Source organism: Tiliqua scincoides, chromosome 8 (assembly GCF_035046505.1).
Source record: "Tiliqua scincoides isolate rTilSci1 chromosome 8, rTilSci1.hap2, whole genome shotgun sequence".
Taxonomy (NCBI): domain Eukaryota; kingdom Metazoa; phylum Chordata; class Lepidosauria; order Squamata; family Scincidae; genus Tiliqua; species Tiliqua scincoides.
The window spans coordinates 6,580,549-6,594,722 of record NC_089828.1 but is presented as its reverse complement, the minus strand read 5'-3'; the positions used below and the strand labels follow the sequence as shown (position 1 = coordinate 6,594,722).

The window sequence follows — 14,174 nt, the reverse complement described above, 5'->3', positions numbered from 1 at the left end:
ATCCAAAATGCTTCAAAATCGTAAACTTTTCCCACACTGACATGATGCGACAAGTGGAGAATTCCACACCTGACCTCATGTGACGGGTCGCAATCAAAACACAGGTGCACAACAGTTTATTCAGTGTCCCAAAGGGGAGAAAGACCCTCCCAGCCCCCCTTCAGCTGCTGTACATCTTTTCTGTGCATGCCCAGATTCCTCCATGCAAACGCACCCAACAATATACCTCGTATTATTACATGTAATGAAATAGCACATGTCCAAACTACAAAAAAAAAAATTCAAAATCCGAATCACTTCTGGTCTCGCATATTTCAGAGAAGACTCAGCCTGTACCTCCATGTTCAGAGGCACTCTACCTCTGAATTACAGTTGCTAGGGAACAACAGTGGAAGAGGGACATTGCTGTCATGTGTCTGCCGGGCTTCCTGGAGGCATCCGGGTGACCAGTGTGGGCAACAGCTTGTGGGGGAGGAGGCATTGCTGTGATTCAGCAGGGCTCTTCTTCTGTTCCTACAAACCACCTGTTCACTACCAGTCTCTGTTCTCAATGGACCTATTAAATGCAGAATTCTAATCTGCAGCAGGTACAGAGTCCATAGTGGTGGTAAGCATCAGTGAATGTCCAGGGATGAAGACCAGCGGGGGTGGTGGTGGCTGCAGTGGTGTACCTAGAGGAGGGTGCAAAGCACTGTGTCTAGCAGGGAGCCTCACCCTCACGTGGTGTACAAGCCGCCCCTCCCCCTCCCCTTTTGCTCCTCCCACCTGGAATGGCTCCAAAGGGGAGGGGGCCACTTGCACGACTTGGTGAGGCTCCCTGCAAAACTTAGTGCTTTGCACCCCCTCTGACTACACCACTGGGTGCCTGCTGTTTCAGGCTCCTGCCAATACGTAAATCACATCCAAAACAGAGAAGGAAAAACTGCAGCTGTGCCAAGAGGCACCCTCAGATTGGAGGCCCCATGCTTGGTTTTCCCAGTGTCTCCTTTATGGAAATATTTTCTGCAACTGTAGAATGGAATGGAATGGCAAGGCTGCATCTTGAAAGTCTGTGCCTTGACAGGAAGTGTAGCCTGAGATAGAAGGGAGAGTTGGTTTGGACCCCCAGCCACTTAGCACCCCTCCGCTCCTGAGAGAAGACGAGAAGTGGCGCAATGGAATGTCTGAGGAGAGAGCTGTGCTCATCTTCATGACCCTGTAATTCCTCAGTCTTGTCACGAAGGCACCCAGAAGGTACAGAAGGACAAGCAGGAAATGGAAGGAGCGTCAGGCCAAATGAGACACCCATCTGTCGACTGAGGCTTCTGAGGATGGTCTCTTAGCGCAGTGTTTCTCAACCAGTAGTACAGGTACCACCAGTGGTACTAAGGTGATGTTTGATGGTACTCATGGGATACTTGCTGCCCGTAACATGACACAACAAACAGTGGTAGGAATCTCTGCTCGGTGAGCAGAACTCCAAAGCATGCTTTTCTGCACTTGAATGCCTGACTTTTCACCCTGAGCCTCTTACCCATGTTTGTCATGTCACATCTGACCTCCCAATCCAGAAGTAACTGGTGATGTAACTTTCATCTCCAGCTACTTCCGGTGGTACTTTGAATAGGTGGACCATGTGAAGCGGTACAGCAGAGGACAAACATTGAGAAACACTGTCTTAGAGCCCACCCCCCAGCCTTTCTCACAGGCAGTTCCCAGGATCCTGGAGTGACAGAATGTCCCTTGAAGCCTGAGGGCAAGGACATGCATTCCAAGCCCACAGCACTGCAGCAACTGGGCACTTGTGATTCTGATAAGAAGCCCAGGTGGGAAATCTCTGGGAACTCCCTATAAAGATGTAACAAAAATCAACAGTTTAAATCTGGAGTGTGGAGTCCTGTGTCCCCTCCCCGTGTGCCCATTCAAGGGCAAGTGTGCTCATGCATCCCTTTCAGAAAAAAAACATAAGAACAGCCCAGCTGAATCAGGCCATAGGCCCATCTAGTCCAGCCTCCTGTATCTCACAGTGGCCCACCTGATGCCCCAGGGAGCACACCAGATAACAAGAGACCTCATCCTGGTGCCCTCCTGGTGCCCTCCCTTGCATCTGGCAAAGTTTAAGCTCAGCAAGACCAAATCTCTTGCTGACCTTAAACTCAGCAATAAATTCAACTTAAACTCGGTGGCAATGCCCGTCTACTGTGTGTTCCTCTTCTTTCTCTTGTGCAAAGTTCCTTCTTCAGAGCCTGTGCCTTAGCACAGCTGCACTTCCCTGCTTTTTACTAAAGCAACAAACATCAGGCAAATATCTCCTGAAGTGGGACCGGCTACGGCAGATAGGCTACTGCAACAAGGCTACCCTCCAATCGTTAGCATAGCCCTTGCTGGATTGCACACCCAAGTATGCTGCCAAGGGCGAATTTGAGCTGCGGATCTTGACTGGATCTGTCCAGAAGCAAAATGCGTGCCACAGACAACGTGTTGTACCTTCCGCCAGGGGGCTCTGTGGCCCTTCACTCCATTACTGAGCTCCGTTTTGCTTTGGCTACAGAAGCATCTTGTCCTGCCATCCTCTTCTCATAGAACCAAAAGCAGCCAGCTCTTTCCATTTCATCCGCAAGCACGGTGTGTTCATGCCCACACGCCCTGGCATGTTAACTTGCTCCCCCTGCGTTCCCATCTGCTCCCATTTCCTTGCCAAAAGAACTCCAAATTATTTGAAGATGCTCAAATGCAGAAACATTATGCAAAGTGAAGCAAAATTATACAAGTGATTCATTCCATTTTCAGAATACGGGTGTGTGGAATGCAGAATTTGAGGGGGGGGGGGAAAAAAAACTTGCACAGAGTTCAGGCTTTGCCCTGCCAAAACGACATTTCAGTGGCTCTGCAGATTCTCTCCGAATGTGCCCAGAAGAGCTTAAAAAAATTCAGAATGACATCCTGAAGTTTAAATCAGTGTCTGTTATAATGTTACATCCACAAAAGGTTCAATTTACATGTGGGATTGCAGGAAATGGGCATGATCATTTTCAGGATTTGGGGGGGGGGGCAGGAGCATTCCTGGGCAAAGAACCTTCAGGGGACTCCCTTAACCTAGAAAAGGTGAGATGTATACCCAGGAATCCTTGTGTAACATCTCGAACCTTCAGGAGGAGAGCCCTACACTGTGGTAGAGCATGAGCCTTGCACCAGAACAGCCCAGCTAAAAGCCTCACGTTGCGAACTAAAGGATTAGGTAGCAATACAGGGCCGACCCAGGAACTCAAGGTGACCGAGTCTGCATTCCAAAGGCAGCCCTTACTTGCTTGGCGATGTGCAGCTAACCTCTAGTCCCCCCACTCCTTGGACTGGCAAAAGAAGTAGTGGCAGAGTGGCAGAGAATGTGTGGAGGAGAGGAGTCTGGTGGGTGTTGGAGGTGCTCTCGTCTCATGCTCTAGCGTCTTCTCCATACTTCCTCTCTCTCACCTTCTTTGCCAAACCAGGGAGTGCGAAGAGGAGGAGAAGTGGGTGCAAGTGGGCAGGGGAGAGGGTTGTCTCCTGTAAAACTGCTGCTGGAGGCGTGGATGGGTCAGCATGGCAGCCAACAAGAAGGACTCCTTCCTTTGAAATGCCCTTGAGTAGCAAGTGAGGGGCAAGACCTCTCATCCTTGCCTGGGTGCTTGAAGAGCTGCTGCCAACTGTCAGAGCCAACTAGGGGGCGGCTTCAGATGCCGCATGCAAGGCGGGAATGCCTGATCCTGCCAGCCCTGGTCAGTGGCAGCAAGTGCATGGCCTCTTGCAAAATCAGTCAGTGAGAGGAGTCCATCTCTGCCAGGAAACAGCAGGCAGCACCGAGACAAAAACAGCCAGACCTCCCTGGATGCTTTGCAAGAGCTGGGACTGACACAGGTCTTCCAGAAGCCTCCTGGGCACTTGGATGGCTCCCCCAGGCCTGTCTGGCTTGTCCTCCCACAACCTCTTTCCTCTTCTGAGCCCAGTGGAGGTGCACAGTCCCTGCTTGCCACCTTGCAGACTCTGGTCCTGCTGCCTTTTCTGAACCTTGCCTGGCAGTGGCTCCGTCACACGATTCTAGTGGCTGCCCAGTGTGACCATCCACCCATCAGTCTAGGCAGCCTGTCTGGACAGCAGTACCTAGCACAGAACTGCGCTGCTCACAATGGAGAAAGTCAGCTGTGTGCAGTCATGCACCCCACAGCTAAGCCATGCAGGGGGTGCTGGCTGCAGGGGCAGAATGGAAGAAGTACCACAACTAGCTGAGGCATAGGAAATGGGCAGTTGACAGGTTGACACAGAAGGCTCTACCACCCACTCAGCTACAGTTTGTCCACAAGCTGGTTTGTTGTGTTTTCCCAGCATGCTTTGCTGTAATAGCGAGAGTCATATGGACCATAGGGTACCCAGTGTGTTGCTCCTTAAAAGAGCTGGTGGCTCTCATGGTGCCCAAACCTGTCCAATGGTGCCTTGTCACCTCTCACAGACTCGCCTTAAAATATCTTGAACCCTTTCAGCAAAGTCAATGTTGGTGCTTTCCTCTTACTCTGGGCCCGTGAGGATTTCACGGTCACCACCTTGGCCTGGGCCACAGAAGGGATCTCCTTGTAGTTTACCGTGGAGAGAGTGTTGTAGGTGCAGCTGGCCAGGCCGTGCTTGGAGGCCATGGCGCCTGGAGGGACGAAGTGAAGGGAGGGCTTATCTTCAAGGATGAACAAGGGGTGAACCGCCATGTGCCGCTCCATCTCCCGCCTCACCTCCCTCACAGCCTCATGGAAAATGTGTTGTACCGACTCAAAATCCAGGCAGGCCGAGGCTTCGTAGAACAGGGAGCCATACTTGGTGGCCAGACAGGTCCCCTCGGCTTTGGTGACCTGCCTGAAAAAGAGACAGAAACACTCAGTTCCCCACATTTGACCTAGACTTTCATCCCCCCCCCCAAGCCTCCAAATTTGGTTCTTGCCCGGTTGGAGCCTTGGTCTGCACATGAAGGTCCATGCGCAAGGCAGAAAACATTTGTGTTGATTCAGGAGTGAGCTGAGCATGTCTTCAGAGCTTTGGAAAACAGCCTGGTGTGTTTCCAGTCTGACCCAAGCTCCTAACCAGTCGGTTCTTCAGCAAAGCCTTGCAGTTACCTGTATTGTTCCATGTCAAGCTTGTTCCCCACCAGGATGATGGGAGACTCATGCTGGGCGTTTTTTGAGTGGAGCAGGAGGGTTTCCAGGTACTGCTGGCATCCATCAAAGCTCTTGCGGTTGTCAATGCTGTAAACCACCATGAACGCATTGGCCCAGTTCAGGTATCGCTCACAGCTCACGGGAGCTTCCTGGTAAAAAGATATGCACAGACTGTCAACAGGTGTGGCATCCTCAAGAAGGGCCCACAGCCACCTGGCCCCAGGCCTGCTGAATCCAGCATCTTGCTTCTTCAGCAGCTGGCAGCCAGGTGTGCAGGCGTGCGCTGCTTAACATCTGTTTGCTTAATGACAGATCGCATATATGACGGTGGTCAAAGCACAATAAAGGTGCTCTTAATGAGGCAATCACATCTCCCATAGCCTGTAGCAGAGTGTCTGTTTACGCAACAGAGAGGCTCTTAATGCAAAGAAGAGGCAATCTATCTCCAGCAGCCTGTGTAGCTAGCTAGTGTCTGGAGGGGAATGTCTATTTACCCAACAAAGGCAATAGATTGGACTGAATGCTCACTTAATGAGCTAATCACATAACAACAGGAATAGGAGAACATATCCCCGTCATTAAGTGGCACATATCTGTATTTTTAAAAAATGTCTTCATTGAAAGCATTGGTACCTGACTCTTTGGCCAACCAGACTCCAGGAGAAGCTTACAGAATAATCAAACAATAGGAGATAATTACAGTGGGGAAACAGTTTGGGGAGAGCACAAGATGCGCCTTCCTTACATATGTTATGATTTCCTTAACTCAAAACCGACCAATGAGACTGATTACCCCTGCTAACTGGGTAAGAGGCACTTTTTAAGTGGGTGCTCTTCTTTTATTTAGTGGGGGGAGAGTAACTGGCCCTCCTCACCCCAGCACTGTCTTTCTAGTGGCTGTTTGCTGGTGTTCTTTTGTATCCTTTTAGATTGTGAGCCAACAAGGTGTTAGTATGACACAGCAGGGAACCCATAAGGTATTAGTCTGAGTCAGCTCTCATTTCCATGCCTCAGAGCTAATACTAGCTCTTATTCAGAGTAAAAATCAGTTTTCCAAGATACACAGTCAAAGTTCATTCCATGCTCAGTAACAACATGTATATACTCACATCCAGCCTCCCACATTACTGGCAGCAGTTCAGTAGTCAACTCCTACTGCTGCACTGGAAGCTTAACAAACCACACATTAAGTAGTTAAAGTGACCAATTACTGTAGGCTAAGCCACACCCAAGGTGAGGCAGTCACAGGTGTTTGCTGATCCTGCTGACTCCAGCAATCTGCACCTGTTCCTGAACCACCTTGTTAGCTGTGTTTCTGCCTTATCCAGAACATAAACCTAACATCATCAAGTTGAAGACTGGCATTTGGTTGGTTGCTGATTTGTTGGGTACCTGGACTATATTAAAATTAAATGAATGAAAGTGACACCAACCCTAGTGATGCCATATGCATATGATACTGTAATAAATGGTCTGGTTCATTCATGGGGTGATACAAACCCTAGTGACACCTCTGCCCCCCCCCATTCTTAAGTCTTTCCGCATGGGGAAGGTGCTCCAGCTCCAGCTCTGAGCACCCTGTCTCCAATTCCAGCCCCTGCCCCCAATCAGGCTTTTGTCCATAGTTTCAAAACCCTGCAAGGATCAAACAGCACTGAACATTGTGCAGCTGGCATGGCATGAAAAGGCCATTGCAGACAACCAATGGAGGACACAAAGAGCACTGCCTGGGGCCAAGTATCACAAAGCCAGGCTGACCCAAGCACTTATCCATTTGATTGGTGGCTTAAATGGTTTAAAAACCATTTTAAGTAAAAGAAGCTTTGCTGGCATATTCAAAAGATGTTCTATACTTGACTACATATAACATGTCCTTTAATGTTTCACATCACTGGGCATTCTTAGCTATATTTTTGTCTGTTTTCCAGAACAGGTTTGTAGTGGATCTTCTGCCTTTGATCAGAACGGACACAGCATATCCAGCCCTTGATTTGTCTGGTGGTGATGTGGTCCATGAAGTTGTGCTGGGAAGGAGGAGCTTTGCTCTGGTGCTCCCCCCCACATGGTGAAAGAGCAAATACTTCAGCAGCAGTCGTGAGCTCTAGTGTGGAAGCAGCCTGAGAAACACTTCAGGACATTCCATGGAGACAGTCAAGCAGACGTCTTTCCCTCACTGACTCACTTGTGCAATGCTCCTTGCAAGGTCTCTCCCTTGTACTGCAAAGGCCCTGTCCCATTACCTGGTCAGCTGTATCCATAATCTTTAGCAGAACCGGTTGTTGATCCACCACCTCTTCTGAAGGGTACGTGTCCTCTGCAAGACACAAGTTTTGGAGAGGAAAGCATGAATTTGGCAGAAAGCCGGCATCCTCCAACCGAGCCATGACTCTCAGAGGAGGTGTAAGCGACTAGTAAAGCAATCTGATACTTGTTTACTTGGAACAGTGTCTCAGGGGCTTATTCTCAGATAAGCTTATATAGGGTTGACACCTAGGAAAGGAGACAGAATATGTCCTTTCTCTATGAAGTCAGAGTTCATCAAAATGAAATGGCAACTCACTGCAACAACAAACTTTTGTCTCCAGCCGGTGGCATAGCTAGAGAGCGTGCAAAGCAGTAAGTTTTGCAAGGAGCCCCATCGCAATTCCATTCCAGAGCCATTACAGGCATTCACCTCTGTTTTGCTCCCCCACCTGGAATGGGTCCGAATGTGAGGGGGAGGGGCCACTTGTACCTTGTGGTGAGGCTCCTTGCAAAACTTACTGCTTTGCACCTCCTCTGGCTACACCACTGTCTTCAGCCACTTGGACTTGTGCCTGTGATGGAGAGTGCATCTCTGGAGACCCCTGTCTGAGGGATGGCGGGAGAAGGTTTACTGGCCCTGTTCCGGCTCTACACAGTTCAACTGGGCTGGTCATATTAAAAATATATGAAAAGCTACCTGTCAAGGGTTAGTCCATTATCCAAGTGTCTTTGTACTTTTTAGCTGTTGTCTGTGTCTTACTAAGAAATGCAGCTGAAACATTATCCACACATTTCCACACAGCTCTCCATTTTTTTTAAAAGCCCCCCTTTTAGATTAAAACTGAAAATTCAGGTGAGATGCCTAAATTACTCTCAAGGAGGACTCATCCTCAACCAAATGGCACCCCAGGTGAGATGCCCGCCCCCCAATCCATTCTCATGGTGTGGGGTTCAGCAATCTCTCTCGCCCTCCTTCTCCCGCGGCTGGACCCCTGGGCTACCTCCCAAATTCGGTCTCTCCAGCTTTCTCTGAGATTCTGCTCTCCCTCTCCCAGCCTCTGGATTCTATTCAAACTAGCCACCTGCCAAGAATTTCTGCAAGATTATATCTCAGCTTTCTTGCCACTGACACACCGGTGAAGGCCTTGGCAGCCTCAGTTCTTGCACACAGATGTACAAATAAGCAGTGAATGTGTGCACCAAGAAGGAGCCCTGTTTAAAATCTTAGTTTGGGCCTCCTTCTAAACAAACACAAGCACCTGATTCCCCCCAACATGCAAGCCCTCATCCCTTTGGCAGGTGAGGTGCAGAAATCCTCAGGCACACAGCTGTAGGGATGGAGCTCACTGCATTGTGTCTAAGAATCTATGGACTGGGGTGCTGCTAATCCAAGCCTGGCATTTTGAGAGTAGCTCTCCAACTCCTAGCGATGCACCTCCTCCAAAGGCCTCCCGTAGCCCTTTTCTTTTCCTGTGGGAGGGGGGGACGACACAATTTGAGCACAAAATGACAGCACTCTTTGCCTTTGAAATTCCACTCCATGCCCTTTCTGAACTGCCAGATGGACACTTAACAATGATGACCAAAGCAGAGGAAAATCTCTCTTGGCCCAATTAAAACTGGTTCCAGGCCTTTTTCCTCTTCTCTGCGAAATGAATGCCTCGTGATTCATCTAGTTAGCTATTTTGCAATGCAACATTTTCTCAGCGATTTCAAAATTTCCAGGACAACATTGTCCTCTTTTTCCTTCTTTGAAAACACACCCAGCACCATCACAGTCTAGAGGAAGAGTTGGGAACTGAATCCACTGTAGTTGTTCAAGCCCCCAAAGAAGTCTCTGAACTGGGTTGCACGTCTCTCTGGACCTCCCTGAGATGAATCACTCATGGCTCTTTGCCGTCTCCGGTTATGTTGGCCTGAAGGCAGAGTTGCTTGAACACAATCCACAGAAAAAAAATATATACCCAGACTAGTTAACATCTGGCAGCACCGGGGGGAAGGGGGAAGGTCCTTGCCAAAGTTAACATCACAGATTGCTGGTTTATGACCTCAGATGGACTTGCATGCCATCCAGACAGTGCAAGGCATTCTGGGTTAAAAATTAGGTTTATTTTTAGGTGTATGTGTGTGTGCTTTTATTTATGCATACCTATGTATTTTCAAAATTATTGGACCTTCTGGTTTCATTGAAGGGGCAGGCTGAGCTCTCAAAGATGAGAGTGTTTCCTTTGAAGGTACAGGAGCCCAAACTGGGTAAGTTAGAGTTACACTTCCATTTAATTAGAAACCAAACCAGTAATCGGGTTTGCAAAACACAGGAGACTCACACAGAAGACACTGGAAATGAATGCGCTAAACATGACATTGTGTGGATGCTCTGGAAAAAGTGGGCCAAAAATGGCTGTTCCATAAAAAAGGCCTGGTGTGCAAGAAGAATCTCAGGAAATGTCCATGCGATTCCCAGGGAAATATCCCACCTGACCACTGAGCAGTTTTCACTGTAGATGTGATTCGGACATCCTCCTCTGAGCCTCGGACATCCTCCTCTGTGCTCCATCCTCCCCTTGGCATTCCAATTTCTCCCAGATTCCCTGCTTCATAGACGAGCATCATTTAATTTTTGATTGGAGGAAGGGAAGGGAGAGCTGGTGGAAGAGCTGGACAACCTGAACTTGAGACACCCACTCAGAACCAAAGCCCAGAAGGTCCAAAACCTGAGTTTCAGACCAAAATCCTGAGCAACCCCAGACAGTGGCTGCTCATGTACCAGGACGTCAGAGAGGAAAGTGGAGCAAGCGAGAGGGAGAAGCACACAAGGCTGAGGCTCATATCCAGTGGCTTGGCCCTTGTGACTGATTTCAGCTTCTACCGCTGTCACTAGGTTCCAGGTAAACAAGTCTTGGTTGCCAACAACCAAGCCGCAGCAGCCCATGAAGGCTGAAAGAAAGCAACACACGTGCTTGGAGGTTCTTGAGATCCCATCAGCCTCCCTGTTTTCCTTCCATACAATCAGTATTTTCCATCTCTGCTTTTCCTTGGTATGTGCTTGAAACTTGGCAGCTTGTTTGTGTCTACCACAAAACAATATTTGTAAAAGCTGAAACTACAGCAGCTGAAAATACCTTGGAACGTTTCAGCCCTCCCCCTTCCTGTTTCTCCACAAAGCAGGCGTGCAATTTGCCAGATGTTCCCCAGAGTTCCAAGGATCGGGCCCTCGTTTTCCACCGCATTCTCTCTGAACGGTTTTAAGGATTGGCATTGCACACAACCACTTGCCTTGCACTTCTGGTGGGTCTCTACTCACTGACTGCAAACAACTGACTTTCCCATCCTGCTGACCCACCCACACTGGAGAGGTTCCTGAAAAATCACCACCCCCAGTTTTTAGTTTGGGAGATGCAGGATTAAAACATTGTTCATCTGTATGGGTTTCTAGAGCTGACATCCTTCAGAGTTCAGCTCCCTGCCCAGAGTCTCTACAAGTCACATTTCTGTATGGGTGGGTGGGCAGGGGTAAGAAAAGGGCTAGAGTGGAAGCACCAGGAAAAGGGCAAGGGAGTGACTCCACACGATCATGGAGAATGTTTGGATGTCACAGTGGTCTGCCAATGTATGTGCAGGAACCCTAAAGCACCCTGTGGTGAGCAGATGACCATTTCAGACCCTGTAGCTGCTGAGGCCCAGTTTGGCCTGTTGATAACAGGTTGCAGGACAACTGCAGTCTGTTCAGGCAATCAGCCTGAACTGGAAAAGAAGGGTTAGCAGTCACATCCATTACGCCAACCTGCTCCTTGACCACGCGCCCTGCTCTGCCTATATTCAGCACTCAATACCCTGAGCCCAGAGAGAGTTTCTCCCTGGATTCGAGAATCCTGGCATTATGGGCAAAAGCACTTGCTGCCTTTAACCTCTCCTGCCAGGCAGGTTCATTGGATGACTCTGGGCAAAGGGAAGACGGAAAGGCTTCTCTCTGTCCACTTTCTGTGGGTACACCTTGCCTGCACTTAACTGCCTTTTGCCCACACTGAAAAACCCCAAAGACTCCAGTCGCTCCTGAAGGAGAAGGTGTTGTGGTCTCCCTGATCATTCCAGTTGCCCTTTATTTTAGAGAGGAAGCTGGGGAGTAAATGGTGCCAAGAGAGAAGGAACACCAGAAGAATTGTACGAGCAGAAAGACAGCCTTACCCAAGTTTGGATCATATTCGCTGATGAACCTCTTGGTGAGAAACTTCACTGTCAGAGCTGTAAGAAGCGAGAGTCGCCGTTTAGTATCTGGCATCATTCTTTTGTCACAGAGAGGAATTCTTGGGGCTTTGTATGCATGGAACAAACTCTCCCCTCTGCACCTCCTAGTGATACTGTCCTGCAAATAGTCCCAGAACCCATTTCCGCAAGTCCATTGCACTTTGGACACACCGGTCCTTGCTGTGACAACAAGCAAAAACCATACAAAGGACTGACCATTGTCCCACACTTCTGTATCTTGTATGTGACAAAAGACCCCCTCTTTGCCATTGGGTAAGATGATGCAGGTGGCCAAACAGTGGCATAGCCACTGCTTTCTGTCTCTCGTTTTGCTCCCCCTGACCAGAATGGCTCCAAAGAGGCCTCTTGCATGCTGTGGTGAGGCTGTCTGCAAAACTTGGTGCTTTGCATCCCCTTTAGCTACACCACTGCGGCCAAGTCAAGATACTCCTGTGTAAGTGTGCTTATCCTGGGCTAGTCTGACCACTTGTAGATATCTGCTTATCTTCTAGTGTTCTTGTCCTCAACTGGCTTGCCAGCTTGTTTCTTTCATCTTTGATGACCATCAAAATATCCCCCTTTTATTTTTGGAAACTCTGTCTCTTTATTCTGTTACAAAAATGAATGCGGAGCCCTTGGGAAACATTTGACCTCCTCTGGGATACGTCTATCACAGTTGCAGCCCTGGCAAAACAAGCAGAATCCTGCGGAGATTGTGACTGGTGCTCAAAAATCAAGGATTTGTTCCCAAAACGGAACGTGACATCCATGCAAATTCCCAGCAGAGCAGCTGGGTTGGTTTGGAAGTGTTTAGAACCTGGATAGAGTAAATGCTACTTTGGGCACTATGAAGATACATTTGCAAAACGGGGAAACTCCACACACCCACAGAGACTCTTTCCTAGAGTTGCCTCCAGGGGAACTGGGACCTTTTGGGGTTCCCATACAGAGAATGGCACACTTGCCCTGTAACAGAGCCAGTACCCACCCCTTCAAGCAACAGGTGTGTGTGTTTCCTAGTCATCCCTTCTCTTTTCAAATAAGAGGCATTGTTCCTTCATGGCAAACCAGGTTTGATGTGGAAGGTCCACTTCTAGAGGCTTTTTTTTGGGGGGGGGGGAGCTTTCAGTTTTCAAAGTGCAGCTATGGTGGGGGGACAATTTGAACTGAGAACACACTGGGGGGTGGGTGGGAATCTTGTGGCACTGTGGACCGGTTCCAGGTCCTTGAAGTGGCTAAAATCATGGGCATAAAATGGAGAGTTCTTCGTGATAGGGATGGGAAAATATCGTGCAGAGCATCTCTTTGCACGGGGAGGGTCTCAGGTGCAGTCTGCACATCTCCCATTATAAAGGATGACAGAAAACTGGGAAGGAACCTGAAGAGGTGCTGCAGATACCAAGGGGTGATGCCAGGCTAGATGGGCTGACAGCACATAGCATGACCTGTCTGGTCTCAGTCCATTCTTAGTGAAGAGATCTACTCCTGGGCGAATGCCCCATCCAGCGAGTGGGAAGCCTGGATGCCTCCCTGGAAGGAGATTCACAAATGCATAGGTGTCCGGGAGATACCACCGTGGGACCTGGAGTGGCAGCAGCTACAGGACAGGGAGAGTGGCAAGATAGGTCCACCTGTCCTTCCCTCTGTCCCCCTCCTAACCTGATTTTCCAGATCCTCTACATCCTAGGATGGCCACATTGCATTCTGGGAGGATAGTGTGGAGATGGCGCTCCGCAGCCAAAGGGGTGGTGCGTGGCTTCCCAAACATGGTTGACATCCTGTCACTGAGTGAGCATAATCCAGCTAGGCAGCAATAATCCGTAATTAGGAACTCATTTCTTCAGTGCCCAGATTGCCCTGTGGAGACAGGAAGCAAACGGCAGTCAGAGAAACCCAGATTAAAACCAAACTGGCCCATTCACGAGACAGGTTGAGACGGCTGAGATTGGCAGGAGCCAGTCCGCTTCCACTGCACCTCCTTCTCCCACTACCTAGATTGAAATGGAAGCGAGTGAGGAAGCAGAAGATGGAGTGTGGAAGGGGGGGGCTACAGCATCAGACACTCTAGCCCACCACACCTCCTCTTGTGAGTGGGAAGAGCAGAGGCGGAGGAAGCATTTGGTCAAACTGTGCATTATGTCAAAAACCTGCATGCCCAGTAGGCAGCAGCTGTTACCCTGCACATGCCTGATCTCGTCTAATCCTGGAAGCTAAGCAGAGTCAGGCCTGGTTAGTACTTGGATGGGAGACCGCCTGGGTATACCGGGTGCTGTAAGCTCATATACCATTGTCTTTCGAGACGGAAGGTTGCCAACCTGTAGGACAGCAGGACCATCTGTTACTACTACTACTACTACTACACCTGGTATTATGCACAATGGCTTCTGGAGGGCAAGCAGACAGGGCCCTGCCCCGAGGTGCAGGGCTGGGCTTCAGGGGATTTGCCCAATTTGCCCGGTGCAGCAAAAGGATTGTCACTGCCACGGCTGGGATCTTGGAGAGCTGGAGGCTGGCAGAGCAAAAGGAGTGTCTGTG

General features: G+C 49.4%; 1 protein-coding gene across 1 annotated transcript; it reads right to left on the bottom strand.

Moving 5' to 3' along the window:
- Nucleotides 1–4,211: 4,211 nt before the first annotated feature.
- RASL12 (RAS like family 12) lies at nucleotides 4,212–13,416 on the bottom strand. Its single transcript, XM_066636347.1, has 5 exons — nucleotides 13,299–13,416; nucleotides 11,580–11,636; nucleotides 7,391–7,464; nucleotides 5,109–5,299; nucleotides 4,212–4,851 (listed from the first exon to the last, which is right to left on the bottom strand). Exons 1-5 carry the CDS (start codon nucleotides 13,414–13,416, stop codon nucleotides 4,467–4,469), a joined length of 825 nt encoding a protein of 274 aa, XP_066492444.1. The 3' UTR covers nucleotides 4,212–4,466.
- Nucleotides 13,417–14,174: the final 758 nt, after the last annotated feature.